Here is a 20,001-nt window from a genome sequence, read left to right on the forward strand (position 1 = left end):
TCTTCACTAAAAAAAAAGTCACCTGTGCTGGTCAGGCAACCAGGCTAATGTCGGAACGACGAGCTAGCCCTTCAACACCCAGAACTTCCAGAGACGTTTTTCCTTGCAACACCTGTGGGAAGTGCTGCGCATCCAGGGTCGGCCTCTTCTCCCGTGTGGGGACACACACCGACGGGTGAGCCTGCCTGCCTGCCCGTCCGTCGGTCCGACGGGCGACTCCATCGGAGTGAGGAGAATCTGAGTAAAGTGCCCTTCCCCAAGGACACAACACCAGGTAGACACGGGGAATCGAACCCTGGATCAGAAGTCCAACGCCTTGCCGATTCTGCTACGGCGCCTCGGAGCTTGCTCCCGTGTGCAGCATGCACTCAGCGCACGTAAAAGATCTCAAGCAGCAAAGGGCTGTCCCTGGTGAATGTGGCGCGGAAAAATTTACTTTGATAAAAAAAAAACAAATACACTTGTAGGCAGAAAAAAAGATGGGACAAAAAACATGTGGCGCTTTATTGTAGCGACGCGCTCTCACTGAGGAGAGCAGCCTCTCTGTCACACAGAGAAATTTGTTGTGACAAATACAACACAATACAATGATACAATACAATACAAAGCAATACTTTCCCCAGAACCCAACACCGTGCCGAAACAGGGCTTGGAACCCTGATGACTGCTGAACACTGGATCTGCCACGACTGAACACGACTCTGCCACGGCGCATGATGAGTTTCATCATTACGTATTTTGTTTCTGTGCTCCTTTTCTTTTGACAGCATCAGACAACAGTATGTGTCAGCATGCAATAGACCCCGCCTGTACTCCATATAATTCTGCTTATTGTTTTCTGAAGGAGAAAAATCGAAAGAGTATTGTTAAAATCCTTTGTCTCTTCCATGTGTATTTCTTCTCGACAGAACTTTTTCTAGTGATAGGGAAAAATAGTTAAGTGCCATGGTTAATTTTACAAGTTCTGATGTTGATTTATATGTGCTTGTTTGCGTTATTCAATCACTGTGGGAATTGACTTGGTTTGTATTTGCTTGTTTGCTTTCCTCTCTCTCCTCCTCTGTTCCGTGTATTAATTGGCTTTACTTCCACGCCGCTCATTCCAAGTCCTCCATACACAGACACCATAAATGGCACAGAAGAACAGGCAGCTTCAGAGCCTGTTTCCGTGTTGTTATACTTGATGGAGAGCTATTAGTTCTTCAACTTGTCCAGCCTGGAATTAACAACCTTAACAGTCCCTCACAGTCCCCCTTTGAAACAAATCTAAACAGCATTCCTTTTCAAGCAGTCTCCAGACAATTGAGACATTCTTATCCATTCATGTATTTTATGGATACACGTCTGTTAAATTTTCTTCCACGCGTTTGCGTGTTTGTGTGCGTGTGCATGCGTGCGGGTGCTAGTGCTCGTGTATGTTGTATGATATTTTAATATGGATACTTATACAGCGCCTATCCTCGGTCGGAGACCAAGCTCAAAGCGCTTTACATACACGGGGTCATTTGCACAACAGGCTGCCTACCTGGGTAGAGCCGACTGACGGCTGCTACTGGGCGCTCATCATTCGTTTCCTGTGTGCGCGCGTGCATCTTTTCCTAGCGAGCAGAGCAACACAGCAGGCTTCATAACATGTGCTTCTTCCTCTTCCGGAACCACTTTTGGTAACTTTTCCGGTAAAACGCAGGCATTGTTGTTTTCTTTAGTAAAGGGTGTGCCAGCACGGAAGCTCTAAATGGCAGAGCATGTCTTGACGGTCCCCTGAGTTCAAGTCTCCCTCATCCAAGTCTCATACTTCAAAAGCACCATCACCATACCTGCCAACTCTCTTTGCGTGTACGAGGTATGAGAGACAGTCAGACAGACAGACAGACAGACAGAGAGAGAAGAGGAGGTGGGATTGAGAGAGTGGTCATTAGTAGTTCACGTAACTTATAGCTTTCCCTTTATATGTAAAGAGTCACGAGCTCCTATAATAATAATAATGATGATGATGGTGATGATGATGATCATCATATCAATAATAATCATTATCATCATTATTATTACTATTATCACATGCACTTGCATCCGCATCCACAAGCACCTATGCGTCTAAAATCCTTCTCTGCTTCTTTTTGTATGTGATTTCCGATCCTTCCCCCCCCCCCCCCCCCATCAATATTCCTTGCGACCCCGGCACACTTGGTAATGAAGATCTATTCTTTTCCATTCTGTTCTGCTCTGTTCTGTTCTAGTCTATCCTTGTCCATACCTTGTTAACTGTCAACAATCCTTGTGACTCTGGTATATATTGGTAATAAATATCTATTCTATTCTGTTCTGGTCCACACATTGTTAACTGTCAACAATCCTTGTGACTCTGGTATATATTGATAATAAATATCTATTCTATTTTGTTCTCGTCCATACCTTGTTAACTGTCAACAATCCTTGTGACTCTGGTATATACTGGTAATAAATATCTATTCTATTCTGTTCTGGTCCACACATTGTTAACTGTCAACAATCCTTGTGACTCTGGTATATATTGGTAATAAATAGATTCTGTTCTGGTCCTTGTTAACTGTCAACAATCCTTGTGACTCTGGTATATACTGGTAATAAATATCTATTCTATTCTGTTCTGGTCCACACATTGCTAACTGTCAACGATCCTTGTGACCCTGGTATATACTGGTAATAAATATCTATTCTATTCTGTTCCCGTCCATACCTTGTTACGTAAGAGCTGGGGTCCTGTGCCGAGTACTGCACACTGACTGCCCCTCCGGATTCTGAGAACGTGGCAGAGTCCTGGGTGCCGAGGGAGTAGGACATTGACCGGTCACTGGTCACCTGACAGCCCTGCTCACACACACACACACACACACACACACACACACACACACACACACACACACATATATATATATATATACACACACATACCCAGCACACACACACACACACACACACACACACACATATATATATATATATATCTTTTTATGTACATGTATGCTTTCTTTCTTTTTTCATTCTTAAAATTTGTTTCACTGCAAATGCATATGGGAGAAACACACACACACACACACACACACACACACACACACACACACACACACACACACACACACACACACACACACACACACACACACACACACACACACATTTTAAGCAGTTTTGCTGGGAGCCATGCCCGGACAATGTCAGCTCAACTGGGAATGCTTTATGGTCGTACATCAGGGAAAGAATGCGTCAAGTTGAACGTTTTTATCTGCTTCTTCTTCTTTTCCCTTTTTTTTCATAAATGCTTATTGACTATTGTTCACTTCTATTTTTCTTCCCTTACTTCTTATTTCACCTTCATCCTGACACTCTCTCCTTCAAGAACGGCTATTGCGGGGAATTGATACCAGATGTGACTGTCGTCATTTCCGGTCTTCTAATCATTGGCCAGATGGCATTGACAACACAGTTAATACTCCAAACACTGAGTTGTCGTTGACCTACTCTCAACCATAATAATAATAATGATAGTATTTATATAGCGCTGAATCTTGTGCAGAGACAAATCTGAGCGCTTTCACACCAGTCATTTACACGCATGCATAACTCTAAAACTGAAGAAACTGAAGACAAGGAAGAGGCAGGGGAGGGAGGCTATCTTGAGAAGAGGTGGGTTTTAAGGCCAGACTTGAAAGAGTTGAGTGCGGAGACCTGACGAAGCGAGAGAGGAAGTTCATTCCAAATACAAGGTCCAGAGACAGAGAAAGAACGGCGTCCAACAGTGGAGTGTTTGAATCTGGGTATTCGTAAACAGAGGGGATCCGAAGCCGATCGTAGAGAGCGAGATGGAGTGAAGAGGTGAAGACAGCCAGAAAGATAGGAAGGGGTAGATTTGTGATTACATTTATAACATAGAGTGCTGATCTTATACTTTATTCTGTGTGAGACTGGGAGCCAATGGAGATGTTGCAAAATAGGAGTGATGTGCTTAGATCTTTTCTTTCTGAGGACGAGTCGGGCAGCAGAGATTTGTATGCGCTGAAAGGACTGAATGGATGAACCAGAAATGGTCAGATACATATTTTTTATGCTTTTTTAAAATCTTGCAAAAGGCATGTATGCAACACAAAGAAACACTTTGAACAAACAGAAACACCCAACGGGCAAATAAAAAAAAGAGAGATTTAATTAACTAACTACTTAAACAATTATTCAATTAATTGATTAATCTTGACAATAACAATGACAGCTGTAATTGTGATGGTAACAATAACAACAATTGTAATAGTAGTAGTAGGACTAGAAGCAGCAGTAGTATGTATAATGATAGTAATGAAGTAGCATTGGCAACAATTACATCATCATCGACAATAACAACAGAAACAAAACAAGAAAAACAGGCGAGTGATAGCATCATAGCTTGAAACAACGAGTATACAACTTTCTGTTTGAATGTGTTTAGTTTTAGTGTCCACAATTCCTTTGATGGGTTTTACGACAAACAGAATTCGTTCTGAATTCTGAGTTCACACACACACACAGACACACACACACACACACACACACACACACACACACACAGACACACACACAGACACACACACACAGACACACACACACACAGACACACACACACACACACACAGACACACACACACACACACACACAGACACACACACACACACACACACACACACACACACAGACACACACACACACACACACAGAGACACACACACACACACACACACACACACACAGACACACACACACACACACACACACACACACACACACACACACACACACACACACACACACACACACACACACACACACACACACACACACACGCTGGACACAAAGTACAACAAAGAAAGAAACACAAGCACAAAGTGGAAAACAAAACAGTAATAAACCAGACAACGAAGAGGGGCACCCTTCTCCACACCCCACACCCTCCTTCATTCCACCCCCCCCCACCCCATCACTCCTTCCGCTCTGTCATCACTCACGGCGACGTCCTGACACTGGGGTTGTTCGGAGAAAGGGGAGCAGGGGTTCCAGGAGTACAGGTTGGTATCACTGCCTGTCGCCGGCCGGTCCTTAAACCTGTTGGCATAAACACACATTAGTGCTTGTAGTTGTTTTTTTAGTTTTTTTAATTGTTTTGTATTGTATTGTATTGTATTGTATTGTATTGTATGGTACTGTATTGTATCTCGTCGACAGGCCCTTAAATCTGTTGACATAAACACACATCAATGTTTGTAGTTTTTTTTGGTATTGTATTGTATTGTATTTCGTCGACAGACCCTTAAATCTGTTGACATAAACACATCAATGCTTGTAGTTATTTATTTATTTATTTGTTGCATTGTATTGTAATTCGTCGACAGACCCTTAAATCTGTTGACATAAACACACATCAATGCTTGTAGTTTTTTTGTATTGTATTGTATTGTATTTCGTCGACAGACCCTTAAATCTGTTGACATAAACACATCAATGCTTGTAGTTATTTATTTATTTTTTTGTTGCATTGTATTGTAATTCGTCGACAGACCCTTAAATCTCTTGACATAAACACACATCAATGATTGTATTGTATTGCATTGTATTGTAATTCGTCGACAGACCCTTAAATCTCTTGACATAAACACACATCAATGATTGTATTGTATTGTATTGTATTGTATTGTATTGCATTTCGTCGACAGACCCTTAAACCTCTTGACATAAACACACATCAATGATTGTATTGTATTGTATTGTATTGTACTGTATTTCGTCGACAGACCCTTAAATCTGTTGACATAAACACATCAATGCTTGTAGTTATTTATTTATTTATTTGTTGCATTGTATTGTAATTCGTCGACAGACCCTTAAATCTCTTGACATAAACACACATCAATGATTGTATTGTATTGCATTGTATTGTAATTCGACGACAGACCCTTAAATCTCTTGACATAAACACACATCAATGATTGTATTGTATTGTATTGTATTGTATTGCATTTCGTCGACAGGCCCTTAAACCTTTTGACATAAACACACATCAATGATTGTATTGTACTGTATTTCGTAGACAGACCCTTAAATCTGTTGACATAAACACATCAATGCTTGTAGTTATTTATTTATTTATTTGTTGCATTGTATTGTAATTCGTCGACAGACCCTTAAATCTCTTGACATAAACACACATCAATGATTGTATTGTATTGCATTGTATTGTAATTCGTCGACAGACCCTTAAATCTCTTGACATAAACACACATCAATGATTGTATTGTATTGTATTGTATTGTATGGTATTGCATTTCGTCGACAGGCCCTTAAACCTTTTGACATAAACACACATCAATGATTGTATTGTACTGTATTTCGTAGACAGACCCTTAAATCTGTTGACATAAACACATCAATGCTTGTAGTTTTGTTTTGTATTGTATTGAATTGTATTGTATTTCGTTGACAGGCCCTTAAATGTGATGACATAAACACATATCAATGCTTGTAGTTTTGTATTGTATTGTATTGTATTGTATTTCGTCGACAGGCCCTTAAACCTGTTGACATAAACACACATAAATGCTTGCATTATTGTATTGTATTGTACTGCATGGTATTGTATTGTATTGTGTTGTATTGTATTGTATTGTATTTCGTCGACAGGCCCTTAAATCTGTGTACATAAACACACATCAATGCTTGTAGTTTTCTATTGCATAGTATAGTATAGTATAGTATAGTATAGTATAGTATAGTATAGTATAGTATAGTATAGTATAGTATAGTGTTGTGTTGTGTTGTATTGTGTTTCGTCGACAGGCCCTTAAACCTGTTGCAATAAACATACATCAATGCTTGTAGTTTTGTACTGCATTATATTGTATTGTATTGTATTGTATTTCGTCGACAGGCCCTTAAACCTGTTGACATAAACTCACATCAATGCTTGTAGTATCAGATTGTATTGTGTTGTATTGTATTTCGTCGACAGACCCAAAAATCTGCTGACATAAACACATATCAATGCTTGTAGTTTTCTATTGTATCTATTGTATTTTGTTGCATTGTATTGTATTTCGTCGACAGCCCCTTAAACCTTTTGACACAAACACAAATCAGTGCCTGTAGTTTTGTGTTGCATTGCATTGCATTGTATTGTATTGCATTGTATTGCATTGTATTGTATTGCATTACTCTTTTTTTCTTTTCCTTTTTTTGTCTTGGCCAGTATGTATGAGCTTATATCATAGATTGACATAAGTTTACAATTGGGCCAACAGCAAAGTGAGAGCCGTATTATCAATAGGTTTCTGAGAATGCAGTGAGAAATCACTCACAGCTTAATCTTTTGTGAAAGACAATGACTCTCAAACTAGGAGGCAAAATTGCACTGGCTCTTTAGTATTGTAGTCTTGGAGGGCGAATTGGCCTTTTGAGAACCATCCCAACGCTGACTGTCCTAAAACCCTCTTTTCCGAGAGAGTGGGGGTGAAACTTGGGCAAGACACTCTCCACTATTATCAAATTCTAGCCCAGATAGTTGGGACAGCAGTTACCTCTTCTCGACTGACTATCATACATACATGTCACAATATAATTATTTCTGTGTGTGAAATTCGGGTCGGGCTGCTCTCCTCTTGGAAAGCGTGTCGCTGCGATGAGAGCGCCACCTTTTTTTCTGCCTGCAAGTGTACTTGTGTCCCCCTCCCTCCCCCCTCCTCTCCTTCCTTTTAAACGATAACACTCAAATGTAAAACTGAATACACCAACAACATGCCTATAATCACCAGTATATGTGACGGGACATTAAACAAAAATTTTCATCTATTTGTTTTCTTATCAAAGTAGGTGTTGTTGTTTTTTTTAATACGAAATTTTGCTAGTATCAACCCTTTTGCTGCCGTGGGTTCTTTTATGTGCGCAAAGTACATGCTGGTTACGGGACCTCGGTTTATTGTCTCATCCGAATGACTAGCGTCCAGACCACCACTCAAGGTCAACTTGAAGGGAAGAAAATACTGGCGCGTGTGGGGATCGAACCAGTGCGCGTAACAGGCGGTCAGGCGGTGGACTTAAGGTCCGGTGGTCACCCGTGATCAGGGGGTTCCAGGCCCATTTTCGGCGTCACGCTCTGTCCTGGGGAAAGACACTGTACTCCGATTTTCCTCACTCCAACCAGGTGTGTGTGGGTTCCTGACTTGGGCTGAGGAAGACTAAAAGAGCGGAAGGAGAGGACTGGGCCCCGTCTTCCTATGGCCGAGCCCCAGACACAGTGGGTCGGAGTTCATTGCCCCGCTGGCCGTAAAAAGGCTATGGGCCCTTTCACCTTTTAAACTTTCGGCATTGGCTAAACCTTATGTGAAAAAAAAATCCAACAAACGCTTCAGTACAATACAATACAGCACAGCACAATATAATACAGACCAGCACAATACAATACAATACAATGCAATGCAATACAATACAATACAACACACTAAAATACAACACAACACAACACAACACAACGCAACGCAACGCAACGCAACACAACACGACACGACACGACACGACACAACACAACACAACACAACACAACGCTCATTGTGCTGAAGCCCACAGGAGCCACACCACACATTCTGAATGACCAGGGCCCTGTCATGCCCTAGAGATGGGTGAACATGCACGTCGTTAATTTTTACATTGGTGGGCACGCCGAAACCACAGCCATTCTATGTTTTATCATCATTATTATTATTATTATTATTATTATTATCATTATCAGTTTCTCAACTGGGAGGGGGTGCGGGGACATGAAGGCGGGACTGAGGAGACAGCCAAAAGAAGCGCCAGAGACGCCATCACAATGTTCGATTCACTCGGAATAAGTTCAAAAACGATTATCATTGTTCTTGCGCTCAGTATCTCGGCCGAAAAATAAGGTGGCGGCCAGACTAACAGGCCATCCCCACTCGCAATAATATATTGAAATAATTCCCTCAGTCGATGCGCAACACGATAGGAAAAACAAATAAAACTGCACGCAGGAAAAAATACAAAAAAATGGGTGGCGCTGTAGTGTAACGACGCGCTCTCCCTGGGGAGAGCAGCCCGAATTTCACACGGAGAAATATGTTGTGATAAAAAGAAATACAAATACAAAATCTTCAAGTGACCTGAAAGCCTTGAAACATGTTGTCAATGATGTGTGATGTACATGTGTCAGGACAGGACTTTATAATAAGATTTTCTTGTTGTCCTGGTCATCTATACAGGTGTTGTATTGTGACATGTTTCAAATAAAATGCTATTTAAACCAAGATGTGTGAGAGATATACTTTTTACAAGAAAAAGAATTCGAAAGCACCTCATTTCCCTATGTACCATTCAACGGAAACATTCCAGTTTCTAGCCCACACTGTTTCCCTCTCCACCCCCTTTCACTATTGCTTCTGATTACACCTCTTTCTCAGTAGTGGAAGTAGCAGCAGTAGAGGCAGCAGCAGCGACAGAAGTAATAGTAGTAGCAGTAGTAGTAGTAGTAGAAATCGTAGCGGCAGCAGCAGTAGTAGTAGTCGTAGTAGGACTAGTAATAGCAGCAGCAGTAGCAGTAGCAGTAGTGGTATATCACTATCAGTAGTACGGTATTATTTCTGTTCCTTTTTAATTATCCTGTTCACTCCTTTTGGGGTCGTGTCTGTCTCAGTGTCTGTGTGATCACTCTCACATATGTTATTAACCATGATTATGTATGTCCTGTACAAACCTATAACGCGTACAGTTACTGCGTGACTCTGGTGTACAATTTCGTGTTGTTCTGTTCGGTTCTACGTGTCCTGTCTGTACCTTTTGTGTCAATGATATCACACCTGTAACAATGACTTACCATTATTGATATGAAGACAACGAACTCAGAAAACAGTATGTAGATAGCCACAATTCAAAAGTCGGTTACTTTCACTCATTTTATTATCTTTTGTGTACACACTTACAAAGGCGCGAGTGCGCGCTCGCACACACACACACACACACACACACACACACACGCACACACACACACACACACACACACACACACACACACACACACACGCATGCATGCATACATGTACACACACAAACACACGCGCGCGCACACACACACTCAAACACACATACGCATGCATGCATGACGCGTGTACCTATACACAAACACGCACGCACACAAACACACACGCGCACACACATAAACAGACAGACAGACAGACAAACGTACACACACACACATGCACGCATATACACACACATACACGCACGCACACACACACACACACACACACACACACACACACACACGAACCACTGCATTGAAATTTAATAAGATCACCGGGTGATCAAGTTTGGCTCATAATCTGTCCAAAACAGTCGTAGTCTTTTTATGTACGACTACCAGTACCTGCACTGTGACATCTCAACGGCACATTGCCTGCATTGTTAGTGGGCTACGTGAAGGTGTGGTTGTACATTAACACAGCCAAGTTCTAAACACTGAGCCCGTCTTTTGCCCGACTCTTCGTAACAGTATGCGGTGAAGCGTGTGTCTAATTGTTCCCCCAGCAGGGTTGTGCCAGTGGAGTATTTTGTGCATGGCTGTGCCTTCGTTGTGACTGATGAGCTACTCCATACCGTGAAACTGATATCATGAGCTGATAGTGGGGGAAAAAAAACACCCACATCTACTCATGCACACGCACGCACCGTTCTGTCTCATTATCATTCACACACACACACACGCACACACATACACACCCACCCACACACACACACACACACACACACACACAACTCTAGGTGTCATTAGACTGGGTGAAAGTGGGCAGGTGTAGATACCTACATGGTGGGGGTAAATAAAAAAAAAAATCGTTGCATGTCTGTATGAGTGTGTATGTGTGCTGGACTGAAACCTGATTGAATGATACAGGAAACGAATGATGAGCGCCAAGTCGCAGCTGTCAGTCGGCTCTACCCAGGTAGGCAGCCTGTTGTGCAAATGATTGTGTTCAGAAAGCGCGTAGAACTTGGTCTCCGACCGACGCGCTATATCCATATCCATCCAAACTGAAGACTTCTACTACTGAATCTTCTAACATTCAAATACACAGACTCACATACACAGATACAGACACAGACGCGCGCACACATACACACACACGCATGCACACAACCCCTATCCCCAACACACACACACACATACACACACACACACAAACCCCTATCCCCAACACACAAACACACACACAGAGTACCCTTCAGCCCCCCCCCCCCCCCACCTCCAACCTCCCCCCTCCCTTACCTGGGCGAGCCATGGCCGTCCAAGGGAGACAAATCAATCAGTCCATCAGGGCTCTGGCAGGAACATGGTCCCTTCTTCACGCAGTCGGCCTCAACTGCCCGCCACTGGGAGGGAAGTGCACACAGCCACATGTACAGCGCCACAACAACACACGTGCCCCTCATGGCTCAGGTCGTTGTATGTCTCTTTCTTTCTCCTTCTGTCTCTACCGTCGTCTGTTTCTCTTTCTCACTCTACCGTTGTCTCTTCCTCTTTCTCACTCTACCGTTGTCTCTTCCTCTTTCTCACTCTACCGTTGTCCCTTTCTCTTTCTCACTCTACCGTTGTCTCTTCCTCTTTCTCACTCTACCGTTGTCTCTTCCTCTTTCTCACTCTACCGTTGTCTCTTTCTCTTTCTCACTCTACCGTTGTCTCTTCCTCTTTCTCACTGTACCGTTGTCTCTTCCTCTTTCTCACTGTACCGTTGTCTCTTCCTCTCTCTCTTTCTCACTCTACCGTTGTCTCTTTCTCTTTCTACCGTTGTCTGTTCCTCTTTCTCACTCTACCGTTGTCTCTTCCTCACTGCACCGTCGTCTCTTCCTCTTTCTCACTCTACCGTTGTCTGTTTCTCTTTCTCACTCTACCGTTGTCTCTTCCTCACTCTACCGTTGTCTCTTTCTCTTTCTCACTCTACCGTTGTCTCTTTCTCACTCTACCGCCGTCTGTTTCTCTTTCTCACTCTACCGTTGTCTCTTCCTTTTTCTCACTCTACCGTTGTCTCTTTCTCTCTCTTTCTCACTCTATCGTTGTCTCTTTCTCACTCCACCATTGTCTCTTTCTCTCTTTCTTACTCTTCCATTGTCTCTTCCTCTCTCTCCTTCTCTCCCTGTCGTTATCTCTTCCTCTCTCTCTTTCTCTCCCAGTTGTTTTTTTTTCTCACTCTGCCGCTGTCTCTTTCTATCACTTTCTCTCTCTGCCGTCCTTCTCGTCAGATCGCAGTCGCTAAAACTGAGCCTGCAAAATGTCGTCGTGTTGATGGCGGTGTGTTGTGTGTTGTGTTGTTGTGAAGCGATAAGTGAGCAAGCCGCAGTGGAGCACTCACTGTTACAGGGTCATCTTATATGCCTATCTTGAAATAGGACACCGTCAGGGACTGTGCTATCCCGTCTGTCTGTCTGTCTCAGTGTCTGTCTGTCTGGCTCATACACACACTCTTTATAATTGTATAGAAAGAAAAGAAAGAAAGAAAAAAAGAAAAAGCTCTCTCTTCTCTCCCCTCCGTGATCCTTCACGCACCAGCTGAGTTACACACAGAATCTATTTATAGCTCAATGTCATAATTATTCTCTTGCAGAAAAGTGTCTCGTGTTACGAAAATTGTATAACTGTTGGGAAAAAAAAGAAAAAAAAAAAAAAAAAGAGAAGTGGGGGGAAGGCGAGAGGGTTAAGAAATAAAGGAAGAACAAGAAAGACAAGGCCTTCAAGACTCACTTGTGATATACACTTTAAAACAAGAGAGGCAAGGCCTTCAAGACTCACTTGTGATACACTTAAAAAAAAAGTCATAACCAGATTCGAACCCCGCGTGTTCGGGCGAGAAGAAACTGCCTTATCCATTACACTATCGTGGCTCCTTAACTGACGTTCTAAAATTTAACATACTTTTTTCAAAGGGCGATAAATCAATTGCGGTATTCGCAGTGAGAACGCTGTTTAAATCATATTATTCTGGTGTATCTTGGGCATTCAAAAAATCGTTAAGGGCAATAAAAAAAAAAAAAAAAAATTCTTTTGAATGGCTATCGCCGCAATCACACTGCAACATTTAGCCGTTTTCATTAGATCTAGATAGATGTACAAGTTTAGTTACACCCGCCGGGAATGTAGTACGACACGGTCGATTCAATTTCTCTTTTATGTTCATTCTAGTTTTATAGTTTTAAAGTTGACATGAAAATTTAGTATCTTGTTAAACTAATAACATGTAGAGCCAAGTACAAGTACTTCTAAACGTCGTAAGAAGTGAAAAGGACTTCATTTTGAGAAAGGTCAAGACTGGAAATGTTTTCGTTTCATCGTGATCAATTCAAAGGTATTAACTCGCATGGTTTACAATTTTAAACTGTGAATTCCGACTGATTCTGTGGATATTTTTATGGCAGTTTGGGGCATAATCCAGTAAGTGATGAGGCGTTCACAAATCTTTCTCTGAATAAATATTTAACGGTCTCCTTCTCCAACTTTCCATCACATGTTATCGTGTATTGTCCATTGAATATAGGATTGAACAGGCAGGTCAACAACTTGAAACAAAATGGCGTCGTTCGCGTTCGCGAAGAATATGAGCACGCGCTTTGAATGTGTATAAATATGTGTATGCAATCGAATTTTGCCCATGACCTTCTGGGCTCAGCCAACAGATCTGTAAAGTCCACTCGTCGTACTGATTTTAGTATTTTCCGAAAAAGACCACTTGGGCGAATGAACATAGTGAAAGCCCTGTACATTGAGAGTAAAGCACACAAGCTTTTTATGTATTGAGTATAATTTCAAAATGTAATGTTTAAGATGAGAAAGATCAGTTTAAAGCAAATGACTACCTAGCATTAATTACAGAGTAATTTCCCTTTTTTACTATCTGCACCAAAACGTTTGCAAAATAAATAAAACTTCCATGCTTAGCAAAAGAAGTTCCTGTTTGAACAAAAAATGATAATAATGACTGCTCTTGTTGTTGTGTTGAATATCAGATCAAAGTGCCAAGTTTAGAGAATAAAAAAATATAAATATAACACTAAATGCAGTTTGCATATAATTAGGCTTCATTTTTTATTTTTTGTGTGCCCATCCCAGAGGTGCAATATTGTTTTAAACAAGATGACTGGAAAGAACTGAATTTTTCCTATTTTTATGTCTAATTTGGTGTCAGCTGACAAAGCATTTGCAGAGAAAATGTCAATGTTAAAAGTTTACCACAGACACACACACACACACAGAGACAACTGAATACTGGGTTAAAATTAGTTTGTTGAAATGTGTTCTCTATTTGTCAATGTAATCATATAAAGCTTCGCGTTAAAAAAAAAAAAAAAAGAAAGAAAAAAGGCTTCAAAGCAGATTCAAACCATGGATGGTCGGATCGAGAATGAGTGGTTTACAGCACTATGTCACTGCGGGTTCGAAATTATTTGAGCATGTACTTTTAGCGGAATAAATCGAACAACGGTAATCGAAGTGATAACGCCGTTTAGATTGTGTTATTTTAGTATATCTTGGGCATTTAAGAATTTCTTTCAAGTCCAAGGTAAAGGAGACGTTCCCATCGCTTCAAACACACTGCAATATGTGTCCGTTTTTGTTTTTATTTTTTTTTTTTTTTATGGATCCGCAGAGATTCGTATTCGACAACTCTTTACTGAGAAATCACGACGCCGTCCATCCAATTTCTCCTTTCTGTTCATTCTAGTTAATTAAGTATCCACTTCAAAACATTCATATGCAGTAAAAACGTCGATGCTTATTTATGAAATTCTTTTAATTCGGCAGTAAAGGAGACGTAGCCATCGCGTCAGGCTTTGCAACATGTTTTGTCAAGATCTGCACAAACCATGCAGTGTAGACAAGGCTAACTCAGTGAAATGGACAATTCAAATTTTCTTTTATGTTCATAAATCTAGTTAAATCACTGTCCACTTTAGAATATTCAAATGCAGTAAACATATCAATAATGTAGATAGTGTCACTGTATGTGTTCTATCCAGAATTTGTATTTCTTTGCTTTTAATTGCGAACAAGAAAAACGAGGTTATGGCGCCTTCTTACAAGACGTTGCCTTCATTGGGCAGCTGCAAAGGGGTAACAAGAGTTTTCGGAATCCGGAACGACCATGAACGAAATAAACCGTTAATGATTCGGAAATACGGTCAAATTCGGGAGACGTGCAACCTATTATTGATATAACTGTGGAGATTCTTTTTCCTACTATTTTAAAGCCAAATTTGGTATTGGCAAACAAAGTATTTCCGGAGAAAATGGCAATGTTAAAGTTTACCTCGAACACACACACACACACAACACACACGGACAACCAAACACCAGATCATAACATAGACTCACTTTGTTCGCACACGTGAGTCAAAAAGGAAGGAGGGGAGTGGAAAGGGGATCGGAGGTGGGGGGAGAGAAAACGTTGAAAGAGGGAGAGGGTGTGGGTGGGTGGAGACAGGAAAAGAGATCGGAGGTTCGGGTTGAGGTTGTGGGTTGGGGGGCGAGGAGGTAGGCGGGGGGTGAGAGAAATGGGGAATAGGGTCAGGGTGGGGGTGAGGGGTGGGAGGGGATGGGAGGGGCAGGACAGCGGAGTGGGAAAATGATGGTGTTGGTGGTAATGATGATGATGGTCATGATGATGATGATGGTCATATGGTGATGATGATGATGACAATGTGATGATGATGGTGATAGTGATGGTTATGGTGATGATAATGACGATGGTGATGATTATGGCGATGATGATGATAATTGTGATGATGACAGTGATGACTGAGGCAACGAGCATGGTCAAGAGATTACTGGTGATTGTGCTGACAATGATCAAGTGACGACACTGTGCATAAACGTGTGTGTGTGTGTGTGTGTGTGTGTGTGTGTGTGAATCAAAATCGGAATCATATTTATTTGTCATGAAACATAAATAAAGATTTGCAGACACAACTGAAAACAATTGGCAAAACCGAACAAACTTAGTATAAGATGTGTTGCCTGTAAAATGGTGTGTGCTTGGAAACATTCGAGTATAAATTGTGCTGGTATGTTTGACTGTATTGGCATCATCAAAGTTGATTAATTCAGACTTTATATCTTTAAACAAAACGTAAATGATTATGTATAAGAAGTTTGTTTTTCGAGAAAATAATGCTCGTGTTCTAATTACCACAGGTTTCATACAATCATGCGCATTTTCTGTACCTGTATGTATACCTCTTTCTGCAAGGAGATAACAATGCATTTACACAAAGTTTACACATGAATGTTCTATGTTAAGCAATTCTTGGGTTGATCAGATACAAGTTATTTCTATTGTTATATGATTGTAGAACGCTAGCTTAGATTTTTTTTTTAATCTTCGGGAGATGACATACTGACATTCAAGCCAATTCAAAAGCCCAAAATTTAATCAGTCTACAGTCAGTCTGTTCTGGTTCAGCCATGTGTGTGTGTGTGTGTGTGTGTGTGTGTGTGTGTGGTGTGTGTGTGTGTGTGTGTGTGTGTATTTTTATCCCTTATTTGCTATTGCTGATTCAGAGTCACATGACCGGTGAGAGAGCGATGATTCTGGATTTCAGATAACCGAGCTCTCTCTATCTCTCTCTTGCTTACAGTTATACTGATGAAGAGTCATATGACAAATGAGGAAGTGATAACTTTGTATTTTCGATAACCTAGTTGTCTCCGAGTGTTAGTGTACTTATTGTATGTTTTATAAGCACTATGAAATGAAATCTAAGAGTGAAAATATATATTGGTCAAATGCCCTCCACAAATATAATTTCGCTATTCCGACAGACTTAAATGTAATTATCGCTGTTTACCCATTGGATTAGGGTAAGTAAATGGAATTCCAGGAGAATACCGTACTGAGGAAAATGTAACATGAGTAATGCAGATGATGAATAGTTTCATCATGGAGCGTCAATATTTTTTCTGATATTCCTGACATATTGTTGCCTGATAAATACTTATGCCCAAAGTCTGTAACCTTTTTTTCTTTCTTTAGGCGAACAAATGTTATTAAGACAGCTAATTCATTAAAACTAGTAATGCTGCGTTGGACACATTCATGCTTTGGAGGGAATGTTAAACCCTTAAAAAATGGATCCAAACGTTATGACCAAGCCAGTTGCATTTTTAATAATGTTGCTTGGTTGCTGTTTTTAAAAAAAAGTCCTCTATGCCCCCAAAAGGGTCACAGGTTAATCACAATTTTGAAATATTAAATATTTGGCATCTTGAAATCTTCTACTTGTCTGTCTGTCTGCCTATGACTCGTCTACAACCAATACTACATGAGCGATAACATTTTTCTAAACCTTTATTTTCCGGATCACGATCTGAACCTTGACAATCTTCTGACGGTCTGAAAATATCTGACACGAGATATGAAATTCCTGTTTCCATTCATCCTTTTTTTTTTTCGGGGTGGGGGGTGGGGGGCGTGGGGGGGGGATATGGGTGATTACAAACAAATGAACTAAAGAACACGGTCAGCGTGACAAACAACTGATAAACAAACTGTGTCAACAACTCACATGTGCAACAACACAACGCGTTTCTCGCTGATCCCATCCGTGTTCTATTAATAGCCTGACCCTGACTCATTGTTGAAAATGTTAACACACGTTCAAAACATATCAAAATTATCTTCATAACTGCCTTGAAAATTCGTCGGTATATTACAGTATCACTCTCAGCTTCAGTTTCAAAGAGGTGTCAAAGCAAATGGACTGATCCGTTCCATGTACACTACGCGCGATCTGCATTAAAAAAAAAACAAACACACACACAGACACACACATTTTCTCAACATCTGACACGTGAAGGATCCAAAAGTTTCAGAGGCGCCACTACACCAGAGTTTACTTTTATCGTGTCTGATACATGACTTTGGTTACACGGAGGGGGGGGGGGGGCAATAAGTTAACTCACTCAGTACGGCCAGTCCTCTCTTCTCCTCTACACAGACCCCTGGATGTCCAGTGGGTGTCTGAATGACCGACCCAACCTTCAGCTTCCGTCGTCAGAATTGTGGTATTCTTTGTCAACATTCATGTCTTCAGTATAAGAGCCTTCCGCTTGCAATATTTTGATGATGGTAATTGGGGTGAAACGCTGTTAACGTCGTCTTTTTCGCCGTTCGTATGGAGAGAGTTAAAGTAAACGATGCAGCAAATCAAAATAACACTCAAAACTCAAGACTCTGCTGCTGGCTTCAAACAGAATTTGGTATGCGCGTGGGGTGTTAGAAATGATATCAATCATCAGCCACCCCACATCTTCTAAAAATCATAGAAAATAATGGTGGCCCGCGCATCATGTGCTCTCTCCACCCCAATAACACCCCCCCCCCCACCCCCTCACACACACACACACGCGCGCGCGAGCACAAACACGCACGCACACGTACCTTCTGCACAAAAATACTGCAAAACACAATAGCAAGGCCACAACATACTGCAGCTAGTGCACACATCCCTTTTATATATATATATATATCTATATCTGATACTCAAAAGAGAAAGACAATAACAACAACACTGATGATGATGATAAAGCAATGATAATAAGAATAACAATACTTTCAACTATAAACCATCTCAACACTAACAGCGACAACGACCATTATAATAGTAATTAACAGTAAAAATCAACAGTAAACAGCACTAGTATAATAAATTGTTCAGTAATCCTTTTTTTTTAAGTAGTGACAACGACCATTATAATAGTAATTAACAGTAAAAATCAACAGTAAACAGCACTAATATAACAAATTGTTCAGTAATACTTTTTTTTTTTAAAGTAGTGACAATAACTTACAACTTCGTACTATCGAGAAAGAGAGGGAGGGACAGAAGTGAGAGAGAGAGAGAGAGAGAGAGAGAGAGAGAGAAGACAAGACAAATGGTTTATTGTACATCAGCCTCAGGCCATTACACAAACACATGGGAAGGGGTGGTGGTGTTGGGGGGCAGGGTCTGTTGCGGTCGGAGGTGGGGGGGGGGGGGGGGGGGGTGGGGGAGAGAGAGAGAGAGAGAGAGAGAGAGAGAGAGAGATACAAATAAAGATAAACAAAGACCAGCAAATGTTTCTGCACATGTATACCCCTACCAATAACAACGCAGTCACACTCCCACCCAAGGCAGCATATCCAGGCACTATCAGGGAAGGAACTTTCCACGCTAATCACAGTGGATCACACACACACAAAACAGGAAAGGCCACTACAATAGTGATTTCTTTCACCCATTTCACCAAAGAAAAGAATTCTTAGAAGAAAAAAAAATCAACATTAAAATCTAAACCCAAACAACGTGTATAGAAAAACAAAACAAATATGAATCAAAACAGGTTTGAAAAAAAAAGAGAAGAAAAAGAGAAAAACCTAAATTCAAACCAAACACAATATACAGGAAAAACCCAAAATCTAAACCAAAACAAACAACAAAACAAAGAAAAAATAGTTTTTTCAATTGCTGCGTATTTGGTGTTTGTTTGTTTCAAAGACGTTCCCCACTTGTAATAAATGATATATTGTATTGCATTACTCCTTTTTATCACAACAGACTTCTCTGTATGAAATTTGGGCAGCTCTCTCCTTGGAGAGCGCGTCTCTACACTGAGAGCGCCCCACCCCCTTTTTTTTCCTACCTGCAGTTTTTTTGTTTTTGTTTTTCCTATCGATGTGGATTTTTCTACAGAATTTTGCCAGGGACAACCCTTTTGTTGCCGTGGGTTCTTTTACGTGCGTTAAGCGCTTGCTGCACACGGGACATCGGTTTATCGTCTCATCCGAATGAGCCATGAACGACTATGCCAACGTGACAGAAGGACTGAAAAGAATATATCGACAATTACATGTGTTGTTAAGTATAGATCTTTATCATGCATGAGAAACCAAAGACTGATAAAGACCAGTCATGGT

At 41.0% G+C, this 20,001-nt stretch overlaps 1 protein-coding gene across 1 annotated transcript in view; it reads right to left on the reverse strand.

The window, feature by feature from the left end:
• Window positions 1-12,455, reverse strand: part of LOC143276451 (cation-dependent mannose-6-phosphate receptor-like) — a 16,463-nt gene extending 4,008 nt beyond the window's left edge. The window contains exons 1-3 of the mRNA XM_076580953.1: window positions 11,328-12,455; window positions 5,011-5,107; window positions 2,717-2,847 (exon numbers count right to left, since the gene is read on the reverse strand). Coding sequence (XP_076437068.1) covers window positions 2,717-2,847; window positions 5,011-5,107; window positions 11,328-11,491 — 392 coding nt within the window. The 5' untranslated portion in view covers window positions 11,492-12,455. The remainder of the gene's footprint in view (window positions 1-2,716; window positions 2,848-5,010; window positions 5,108-11,327) is intronic.
• Window positions 12,456-20,001: the final 7,546 nt, after the last annotated feature.

Source organism: Babylonia areolata, chromosome 2 (assembly GCF_041734735.1).
Source record: "Babylonia areolata isolate BAREFJ2019XMU chromosome 2, ASM4173473v1, whole genome shotgun sequence".
NCBI classification, from domain to species: domain Eukaryota; kingdom Metazoa; phylum Mollusca; class Gastropoda; order Neogastropoda; family Buccinidae; genus Babylonia; species Babylonia areolata.